The sequence below is a fragment of the Oryctolagus cuniculus genome, chromosome 11, assembly GCF_051225735.1.
Source record: "Oryctolagus cuniculus isolate XC-2025 breed Fujian yellow rabbit chromosome 11, ASM5122573v1, whole genome shotgun sequence".
Taxonomy (NCBI): Eukaryota; Metazoa; Chordata; class Mammalia; order Lagomorpha; family Leporidae; genus Oryctolagus; species Oryctolagus cuniculus.
The window spans coordinates 58,979,771-58,990,862 of record NC_142877.1 but is presented as its reverse complement, the minus strand read 5'-3'; the positions used below and the strand labels follow the sequence as shown (position 1 = coordinate 58,990,862).

Genomic DNA, 11,092 nt, shown 5'->3' with positions numbered 1-11,092 from the left:
AAGAACTGGAATGTCAAAGGAAAACAGTAGGAAGAATATAGGCTCAGGCATTTATTGTAATGTGGTAACTCACATGGGACCAACTAGGGGAAAGATTCGGGGTTTCTGAGCCAATGATGGAAGGAAAGATGGAAGAATCGAGTCAGGCTGACTGCAGTGGGAGATCCCTCCTGTCGGGAGAAAGAGCCAAGGTAGAAAAAGCAGATGATCTGGAGTGACTGCCTCCACCCCTCCACACAGGTGGGTGAACTCCCTGCAGCCAGCAAGAGTGACCCGCTGGGGAGGGATGATTTCTACCCCGGATGCTGTGCTCCAGGCGGTGATCAAGCGCTCCCTGGTGGAAAGTGGCTGCCCTGCTTCTATTGTCAACGAGCTGATTGAAAATGCCCACGAGCGCAGCTGGCCCCAGGGTCTGGCTACACTAGAGACAAGACAGATGAACCGGCGCTACTATGAGAACTACGTGGCCAAGCGTATCCCTGGCAAGCAGGCCGTGGTGGTGATGGCCTGTGAGAACCAGCATATGGGTGATGACATGGTGCAGGAGCCGGGGCTTGTCATGATATTTGCACATGGTGTGGAGGAGATCTAGAGAACTTGCTGGGCTATCAGGAAGAGATGGAAATCAGAAAATCCATCGCTCCCGCAGCTGGGCCCCCAGTCCTCCCCACCGTCCTTAATGCTGAGGCTGACACTTGGGCCACACCTCTCCCCGCTCTTCTGGCACTGAAGGGCCCTGGGGCACTTTGCTCAGTCTTTCAGGTGGGAAACCCAGATTCCCTCCTTTTGCCATATTGCTCCCCCCAAAATGTCCGGAAGTCCTCAGTCTGGGTGGGAAAGCTCCCGCCTCCGTTCTGCCTAGGGGCCATGGTTCCTGATATTTTCTGAAAGCACAAAGAGATTCAGATTCATCTTCCCTAGAGGATCAAGTAGAGAGAAGTGTGTAATTGTCCCTCTCCTCCCAAGTGGAATCGGAGCAGGCAGGCCTGTTGTCTCTGAGCAGCACTTAGAGAGCAGCTCTGGGGAGCAGACATTCTGAAGAAGGGTGAGCATGGAACAGAAGCCCTGGGAATAAACAGGCCAGTGACTGGCCCTCGCTGATGGCCCCGAGGGGAAGACTGGACCTCCGTGCCAAGCGCACCCTACCCAGCCCATGTTAAAGGTGCAGCTCCTGCTGGGTCTGCAGGTGTGCAGATTGGAATGCTAAACATTTCCAGATGAGCTCTTCTTTCCCACACTTTCTCGTAATTAGGGAATGACAGGATTGGGGGTCGGGGTTGATATGTCGGGACTTGTATGCTCAGCTTGAAGCTGTTCTCTGGCACTGCGCCTCGTGGCGTGGGCCATCATTGTTCCATAGACCCTCTCCAGCCCCGTGAGTATAGTTAGTTATTTTGATAATTCCCTTTGGCCATTGTTTGTTTATATTTCACAAACCTCACCTGTGCGCCCTACCTTCTTTCTTTCTTTCTTTCTTTTTTTTTTTTTTTTTTTTTAGAATGGCCTGGTCATGGCTACCCTACTTTCTAGCCCAGCCACATTGTTGGCAATTTAATTTATTTACTTTTTTTTTTTTTTTAAGAAAGGAAAAAAGAAAAAAAAATCAACAAAACTTGAAACTTCTTTTGCTGTTCCTGTTGTGGGGAGCCTGGACAGGGTGGGAAAGGGATGGGATCTCCTCGATACTTTGCCTTTTCAGCACAGCCTTCGGCTTTATCTAGGAAAGAGCCAAGGGAGTCCTTGGTTGGTCACCGCCAGTCCTCAGAGCACATCTGAACTGAGGAGCTTCCTCTACTCCCACGAGGGACACGACTGCCTGCAGCGATGCCTGTGCCCTCTGGAGAAATCTGTTCCTGACCCTTCCAGGGTCTCACTGTAGAACTGGATTTAGAGTATTAATTTTGAAGGCAGCTTCCTCAGAGCTATGTAACTGACTTCTAAGCTTTGCCGGGAAAATGGGGTAGAAATTATGTTTATGTCTGTAAGTAAGCACTGTGTTCTGCTTCACCTGTGCCCCACAAAGGACCATCGCAGGCCACCTGGGGCATTCCTGGATCCCTGGGGTGACTGGCAGAGTCCAGATGGGGCAGTAGGTTCAATTGTTTTGATATGCAGGTGGGTGTGGGTCTGGAGAGAGTGAAAGGATCCTCCCCATCATATAATGGCCGCTCTTTTGGGAGTCTTATTCCAGGCCAGCTCACCGTGGGTCTGGGTAGTTGGATCATGACTCCACTGGGACCGGGGTAGAGGGATACAGCTTGAGGGGAGTAGAGAACAGTCAGGTGTTCCAGCTCCAGGACACCGTGCTCAGGAATTTGGAAACGCTGCTAAACTAGCCTGGTTACTACATTTCTTCCATCCCCCTTTGCCCCTGCCTTCCTCCCCTAGGCCCATACTCCTGCTGTCGCCCTCCAACGGAGCCAGGAAGCTCTGTCCAGGCTTCCCTCCCTCCTCTCGCACCAGTGTCCTGCAGTTTGCTGGTTGTCTTGTATGTGCTGTTCCATGGTGTTGACTGCACTAATAAACCTTTTACTCAGCTCTAAATTCTTCATTCAGCATTGCTCCTTCTCTTGCCCTGTTAAGAGAGTTTCCTCTCCACCTTGGCCTGTCGCTTCAATTCCCCGTCCTTGGTTCCTGCTTTGTAACCTACCCTTTCCTTAGTGCTCCCTCTGTTTTAGGAGCAGCCTGGGACGATGCGCCCTCCTCTCTTCTTCCCTCCTGCCTCCTGTTCTGGAGCAGCCAGAACCTGCTTAGCAGTGATCTGAATTGTGTTATTTCCTGGGATTGCCTTTACCCCAAACTCCATGTCTTCCCTAAGTGCTCCTGGGTTTAGAAAAACTTTTTTTTGGTAAGATTTATTTATTTATTAGGGAGAGACAGAGAAGTCTTCCACCCGCTGGTTAACTCCCCAAATGGCCGCAACAGCGTAGCTGCACCGATCCAAAGCCAGGAGCCAGTGTGCAGGTACCCAGTCCACCCTCCACTGCCGTCCCAGGCCATCAGCAGGGAGCTGGATCAGAAGTGGAGCAGCCAGGACTCAAACCAGCACCCATCTGGGATGCTGGTACCACGGGCAGAGGCTCAATGCAGTATACCACAGTGCTGGCCCCTGGGAGATACCTTCTACATGCACCGTTTCCTCTGTCCCACAAGTACTTTTGTGTGGGGATTTGGAATCCACAGCAAACAAGGAGCCTTCCAGGCCCCCCCAGTGTTTCCTAACCAAGAAAGTTATGTGAGAAGGGCAGCTGAGACCTGATGTGTTTTGTCAGACCTGGAGAAGACCCTGTGAGCATCTGCTATCACCTTCCTATCATGGGAAAAAGGAAATTTCCTTCCCCTCCCTCAGAACTATTTTACATTTGTTGAATATTTATCATGCACCTAATGGGAAATCTCAGTTCTTTATTCTCTAGTGGGTTGGGGAAAACAAAGGCATCCCTGCACGCACACAAGGCATGATTGTAAAATAATAAGCACACCCTGGTGTAGGACAGAAGAACCATGTGTGTATCCTAGTGATACCAGGACTCTGGTCCCGTGATACTCCTTCAGAACTACTTTCAGAATCTGCTGCTTGTTTTCTTTCTCTTTTTTTTAAATTTGAGACACACCAAGAGAGTCTACATCCTCTGGTTTACTTGTCTAAATACCTGTGATGACCAGGGCTAGGCTGAGGCTGAAGCCAGGATCCTCCCACATGAGTGGAGGAACCCAACTACTTGAGCCATCACAGCTGCCTCCCAGGGCCTGCCTCAGCAGAAGTTCAAGTCAGGAGCTGGAGCTGGGTATTGAACCCTAGCACTGTGATACTGGATGCCGTGTCTGGTATGCTAGACATACATCCACCGCTGCTCATTCCTCCTGCATGTCATGAATGTGCCAAGTCTTCCTTTCAGGATAGATTTGGTTTGGGGGAACCAATACCCATTGAATGTGGAGCCTACAAGGTGCCCACGAGGGTGGGGATTTGGGGAACTTTGTGTAGCAGAATGTCACCTACCTTCATAGAACTTACTCCTTGATGGAGATGATTGTATAAGAAGGTATATTAGATACGCTAAGGAGATTTACCAGCAATATAAGAGCAGAGAAATATAGGACCACTGGTTCTGATGGGCATCAAGAGGCTTTCAGAAGTGTTACGTGTTCTAGAGCAGAGGTCAGCAAACTACAGCTTGTGACCCACTTGCTGTTTAAGATTGATTTATTTGAAAGGCATAATTACAGAGAGGGAGATACATCCACTGATTCACTCTACAAATGGCTGCAATGGCCATAGCTGGGCCCATCTGAAGCCAGGAGCCAGAAGCTGCTTCTGGGTCTCCCAAGTGTATGCAGAGGCCCAAGCACTTGGGTGATCTTCCACTGCTTTCCCAGCCACATTAGTAGGGAGCTGGATCAGAAGTGGAGAGGCTGGGATTTGAACTGGTGCCTGTACAGGATGCTGGGGTCGCAGGCAGTGGCTTTACCTGCTATACCACAAAACTGGCCCCAGCTGCCTGCTTTTTTTTTTTTTTCTTTGACAGGCAGAGTGGACAGTGAGAGAGACAGGGAGAAAGGTCTTCTTTTGCCGTTGGTTCACCCTCCAATGGCCGCCGAGGCAGACGCGCTGCGGCCTGCGCACCGCGCTGATCCGATGGCAGGAGCCAGGTATTTCTGGTCTCCCATGGGGTGCAGGGCCCAAGGACTTGGGCCATCCTCCACTGCACTCCCTGGCCACAGCAGAGAGCTGGACTGGAAGAGGGGCAACCGGGACAGAATCCGGCGCCCCGACCGGGACTAGAACCCGGTGTGCCGGCGCCGCAAGGCAGAGGATTAGCCTAGTGAGCCGCGGCACCGGCCTGCTTTTGTTTAAAAACAATTACTGGAACACAGTCATATACATTTTTTTATGTATTGTCTGTGGCTGCCTTCCCCCCCCCCCCCCCCGGACGGGCAGAGTTAGAGACAGAGAGAAAGGTCTTCCGTTTTACATTGGTTCACCCCCCAACTGGCTGCTACAGCCGGCACGCTGCGCCGATCTGAAGCCAGGAGCTTCCTCCTGATCTCCCATGCAAGTGCTAGGGCCCAAGGACCTGAGCCATCCTCCACCACACTCCTGGGCCACAACAGAGAGCTGGACTGGAAGAGGGGCAACCAGGACAGAATCTGGCGCCCCGGCCGGGACTAGAACCCGGTGTGCCGGCGCCGCAAGGCGGAGGATAAGCCTAGTGAGCCGCGGAGCCGGCCAATAAAATAAATCTTTAAAAAAATAAAAAAAGACTCCAACTGAGACACATCCTATATCACAGGCCCTAGGTTTGATTCTGGGCCACAGCTCCATCTTCCAGCTTCCTGCTAATGCATACCCTGGGTGGCAACAGGTAGGTGATGGCTAGGCAGTCGGGTCCCTGCCACCCATGTGGGAGAAACCTGGATTGAGTTCCTGGCTTCTGCCTGGCCTAGTCCTGATCAGTGTGAGCACTTGGGGGGTGAATCAGTGTGGGGAGCACTCTGTCCCTGCTTCTCAAATAATTTACCTGTGACTTAGGCAGAGTACTTTGGTAACACGAGCTTGTTTTTGATCGTTGGGAAAGTGAGGTTTCTGTACAGGGACTAATATGACAGCAGTGTTTTAGAGTAATCACACGAGCGTAAGGTGGATTGAGGTGTGACTAAACTAGGGCACCTTGAAGGTCACTGTTAACAGAGACAGGAATTAAGATGAGGGGCCTAGGAGAAAAAATGTGAGATAATTTTTAAGGTGGGAAACCAGAGGGAGTTGAGAGGGCAATCTCAAATGTGGCCCATCAGGTTAGGCTGCCACCTGTGACACCAGCATCTCGTATCAGAGCAGGTTTCAAGTCCCACTGCTTGCTTCCAACCCAGCTTGCTGTTATGGCCCGGGAAAGCAACAGAAGACGGCCCCAGTCCTTGGGTCCCTGTTGTCCACATGGGACGCCCAGATAGAGTTCCTGGCTCCTGGCTTCAGCCTGGCCCAGCCCTGGATGTCTTGGCATTTGGGATAGTAAACCAGTTAGAAAATATCTGTGTCTAGGCCGGCGCCGTGGCTAACTAGGCTAATCCTCCGCCTAGCGGCGCCAGCACACCGGGTTCTAGTCCCGGTCAGGGCGCCGGATTCTGTCCCGGTTGCCCCTCTTCCAGGCCAGCTCTCTGCTGTGGCCAGGGAGTGCAGTGGAGGATGGCCCAGGTGCTTGGGCCCTGCACCCCATGGGAGACCAGGAAAAGCACCTGGCTCCTGGCTCCTGCCATCGGATCAGCGCGGTGCACCGGCCACAGCGTGCTGGCCGCGGCGGCCATTGGAGGGTGAACCAACGGCAAAGGAAGACCTTTCTCTCTGTCCCTCTCTCTCACTGTCCACTCTGCCTGTCAAAAAAAAAAAAAAAAAAAATCTGTGTCTGCCACTCTGCCTTTCAAATAAATAAAAATAAATCTCCTTTTTTTTTTTTTTTTTTTTTTGACAGGCAGAGTGGACAGTGAGAGAGAGAGACAGAGAGAAAGGTCTTCCTTTGCCGTTGGTTCACCCTCCAATGGCCGCTGCAGCCAGCGCGCTGCGGCCAGCGCACAGCGCTGATCCGATGGCAGGAGCCAGGAGCCAGGTGCTTTTCCTGGTCTCCCATGGGGTGCAGGGCCCAAGCACCTGGGCCATCCTCCACTGCACTCCCTGGCCACAGCAGAGGGCTGGCCTGGAAGAGGGGCAACCAGGACAGAATCCGGCGCCCCGACCGGGACTAGAACCCAGTGTGCCGGCGCCACTAGGCGGAGGATTAGCCTAGTGAGCTGCGGCGCCGGCCTAAATCTCCTTTTTTTAAGAAATTGAGAGAATAAATGTTTTGGTTGAATTCTACAGGAGGAGGGAAAAAGCAAATGAAGTGGAGAAACTTCTGGGAAGAACAGTACAGTGTTTCTAGCAGCCAGTAGAAACCAAAGGTCTCAAACGTGGCAAAGGACAGAGCTTGAGAAGAGGCTATTACATTTGTCTGATGGTTTCTTTTTTCTTTTTTTTTTTTATTTATTTGAGTTACACAGAGAGAGAAGGAGAGGCAGAGAGAGAGAGAGGTCCTCCATCCGTTGGTTCACTCCCCCAATTGACCACAAGGGCCGGAGCTGCACCGATCCGAAACCAGGAGCCAGGAGCTTCTTCCGGGTCTCCCACGCGGGTACAGGGGCCCAGGGACTTGGGCCATCTTCTACTGCTTTCCCAGGGATTGGAAGTGGAGCAGCCAGGACTCAAACTGGCGCCCATATGGGATGCAGGCACTGGAGGCGGCGGCTATACCCGCTATGCCACAGCGCCAGCCGCTGTCTGATGGTTTCTATTGTGAAAAATTTAGGAGGTGGAAATCAGATGACAAGGCATTAAGGTAGCACAAGGGATGTAGAAAGGTATACATTTTATTTGAAAAGTAAAAGGAAGTACAACAGTGTGGTGGCTGGGAGACATCTGATGAAGGTAGGGTTCTGTTCTGAATTCATGAAGGACTGACCCAGTGGAGGAGGCGAACTTGACGGCGTTCAGGAAGGATATTTATGGGATGTTCCTCAGGAGGTTGAACTGAGTGGGACTTCAGGGAAGATGAGCAAGACCAAATACTGTTGCAGGAACAGTTGCCAGTGGGCGGGATATAAATGTGTAAGAAAGGCTGGGGGTGGCCAGTGCCATGGCTCAATAGGCTAATCCTCTGCCTGCGGCGCTGGCATACCAGGTTCTAGTCCCGGTCGGGGCGCCAGATTCTGTCCAAGTTGCCCCTCTTCCAGTCCAGCTCTCTGCTGTGGCCTGGGAGTGCAGTGGAGGATGGCCCAAGTGCTTGGGCCCTGCACCCCATGGGAGACCAGGAGAAGCACCTGGCTCCTGCCTTTGAATGGCCATGGCGGCCATTGGAGGGTGAACCAATGGCAAAGAAAGACCTTTCTCTCTGTCTCTCTCTCTCTCACTGTCCACTCCGCCTGGCCAAAAAAAAAAAAAAAAAAAAAAAAGGCTGGGGGCAGGGGAGGATCCCGTAAGGAGAGGTCAGAGGACAGGATATGAGGGGATGCAGGGGGAAGGGTGAAGGAACTGAGTTGGAGTGGGCCCTGAGGATGGCAGAGGTGTAAAATGATTGTTCATGAACTTTGGAAGAAGTGGCCTCTTACTGTCCGCCCACTCCCCAACCCCGCCAAAGTGTCAAGGGCAGCATTTAAGAGTGAGAAGGGTGATCTTCAAGTACCAAACTACCTCCGCCACATTCCCACTCTCTGTCCAGGTCCTCCATTTTGTAAACTGCAGAGCTTTCTCTCTTTCACAGAACAGTTGTTGGGTGCCCTCTGCTGGTCAGTTTTGGTCTTGGCCTTCCAGATATTTAAATCTGAAATCATGTGCCAAAGTACTAATCCACTATATTCTCTTAAGTACACGTTTGCTCACATCTGTGTAGAAGGCCTTGTAGAGAAGACAAAGACACAGTTCTAAAGATTGAGAGGCTTCTATGTGTCACAGTGGAAGGAGCTCTCATGATAAAATCAGGCCTAATATGTGCTGGGACACAGGGGGCCAGAGATGACTTCCCAAGAAAACGTTTTGGTGGAGATGAGTACAAGGTGAGGCTGAGAAAGATTAGTGTAGGCCGAGAACAGCATGAACAAGGCCAAACAACTGTACCAGGAACAGAAAGAATGCCAGTGGCTGGAATGTGACGACTGTGGAGGAATGGTGGGAGAAAAGGGGAGGGATCACGCAGTGAGAGTTGGAGTAGCAGAAGCTGTGGGACAGCCCTGCATGTATCACCCACCTCATGTCATCCCGATGAGCAACACGGCTTTCCACGTGGAGGCTCTCACAAGTACTACGCCCAGCCTGAACTCACCCCCATAAAAGTGGGCAGATCTGACATATCTACCTAGAAAGTAGAATAAACTTTTTTTAAAAATTTATTTATTGGAAAAGCAGAGAGGGAAGGATCTGCTATCTGCTGGTTCACTCCCCAAACACAAGAGCCAAGGCTGAGCCAGGCTGAAGCCACCAGCCAAGAGCTGAAGCCTCCAGCCAAGAACTCAGTCTGGATCTCCAACTTCTTGACCTCTGGCCAGCCACCTCTTAGGGTGTAAATTAGCAGGAAGCTGGAATGGGCAGCAGGGCCAGGGCTCAAACCTGGGCACTTTGGTACAGGGAAGTGGGCATCTAAAGAGGAAGTTAGTGTGGCACCAAAAGCCCACCCCCAGAACTTTTTATTTTGGTGGGGTATGTGAAGGGAGCTGCCTTTCATGTGACTCAGTGGGTGCTGGTGGGAGTCTGACAGCTTGCAGCTGGAATGAGTAAGCACACCAAGGGACAGGGGCCAGGAGCGGCCATCTGACCTAGCAATCAAGATGCCCACATCAATACTGGCTTCAGCTTCCGACTCCAGCTTCCTGCTAATCCAGACCCTCGAAGGCAGCAGCCATGGGTCACGTAATTGGGTTCCTGCCACCCAGCTGGATGACCACATTGAATACTGGGCTCCTGGCTTTGGTCTGGCCCAGCTCCACCCACTGTGGGCATTTATGGGAGTGAACCAGCAGTTGGGAAAGCTGTCTGCCCGACTTCATTTAAAAAAATAAAAATAAAAAAAAGACGGGGAGACCGTGGGATAGTGGTAAGGATGAGGGGCGGGGGCAGGGGTGAGAGTGTTGTGGCCTGGGCAGCGGCATGGGGGGGTGGGCGTGAGCTCTAAGGTGCGCATGTGTAGAAAGCTCTTGGCGCCCCTGCGCTATCGTGTCCTTCTTGAAGATGCCGTTATGCAGGAAATAAAGTACATAAAGAGCATCCTCAACGAGTCCCCTAGCTCTTCCCCAGTCATGTGAGGGGCTGGGAAGAGCTGGGTGAGGGGAACAGAGAGGTCGGAGAGTGACTTCCTAGCGCGGTTAATACACACGGAGGACTTGCAAGAGTACCCGGTACATGACGGGCACCCAGTAAAAAGTGACAGCTCTCTTCGCACACCTGGCTCCAGGTAGGTGTGCTGTGCTGTGCTGTGCTGTGCCCCGGGATACCTGAGGTATAGCACAAGGAAATGCCAAGCCTACGACTTCTGGTGACGAAAATCACCAGAGGCGCGCTCTTTTCGTGGAAATTCCGGGTTTGGCTATTTATTGCACGCCAGGCACTCACATTCCCAAACAAAAACCTTTCTTCTACCACATTTCGCTAATCTCCTCCCAAAAGCAAAACAAAACAAAACGCGTGCTCAAAGCTCCGCCGGCAAAGCGCGAGGTGCCGAATCCGCCAGCGCCTCGCCGAAATCCGCTTTCTGAGCTCACCCCCACCCCCTCCCACAGCCCGGGGGTGAGCCCTTTCAGCTTCCCTCCAAAGACAGAAAGGGGAAGTGCAGGAAAGACACGTGCGAGGGCTGGGGTTCCTTTCTGCATGTTGCAAAGGGGGGGAAAAAAACGCAACCGTCACGAACAGGATTCGAACCTGTGCGGGGAAACCCCATTGGATTTCGAGTCCAACGCCTTAACCACTCGGCCACCGTGACTCCCAAAACCGTTCCTCGCCGCGCGCTTACAGGAGGGGTCCGCACTGCGCCGGGGAGAGCGCGCGGCGCCCGGAAGCGGCCCCCGGCCGGGCGCGCACACCGCGGGCCTCCCACCCCTCGCCCCTTACCTCTCGTCCACGTCGCTCAGAGAAGAGCGGATGGGCCGAGTGACCCGGACAGGCAGGATCCCCTGCCTATAGAGAAGTGTTAGGGTCTCAAGGAGCGCAAAGCTACATGGAGGGAGATGGCGAGGCCTGTGGAGGAGGCGCTGAGGGGAGGGACTGGGTCCCCAGGGCGGCGGCGGGGGGCTTCTCGGGAGAAGTGAGAAGGAGCTACCGGGTGGGACGAGGCGCGAGGCTGAGGGAGACTCGGTGAGAGTTGAGAAGGGGAGCTCCTGGGAATGCGCGAAAGGGAGACACTCAGGGATCACGGGCTCCTCGGCGGGGCTGGAAACGCGCAAGGGGAGGGCACTCCGGGCTGCGGGTCCCGGTGGGGTAGGAGAAAGGGGTCCACTGCGGGGCCCAGAGGCCAGAAAGAGGGAACGGGCTTCGCGTCGGGTAGAGAACGGCTTTAGGAGAGTGGCGCCCCCTCCGGGA

The 11,092-nt window shown here is 53.0% G+C and overlaps 1 protein-coding gene and 1 non-coding gene across 5 annotated transcripts in view; one reads left to right on the top strand and one right to left on the bottom strand.

Annotated features, from left to right (window-relative positions):
- The window catches only part of RNF41 (ring finger protein 41), a 29,743-nt gene extending 27,199 nt beyond the window's left edge, over positions 1–2,544 (top strand). For 3 of the 4 annotated variants that reach the window (XM_008256646.5, XM_002711071.6, XM_008256645.5), the window contains one exon: positions 241–2,544. In XM_008256646.5, coding sequence (XP_008254868.1) covers positions 241–592 — 352 coding nt within the window. In that variant the 3' untranslated portion in view covers positions 593–2,544. The remainder of the gene's footprint in view (positions 1–240) is intronic. The other variant, XM_070052407.2, reaches the window with a different exon arrangement.
- Positions 2,545–10,414: 7,870 nt separating this feature from the next.
- TRNAS-CGA (transfer RNA serine (anticodon CGA)) lies at positions 10,415–10,496 on the bottom strand. Its single transcript has one exon. It is a non-coding gene; the product is annotated as a tRNA-Ser (tRNA).
- Between the last annotated feature and the right edge of the window lie 596 nt (positions 10,497–11,092).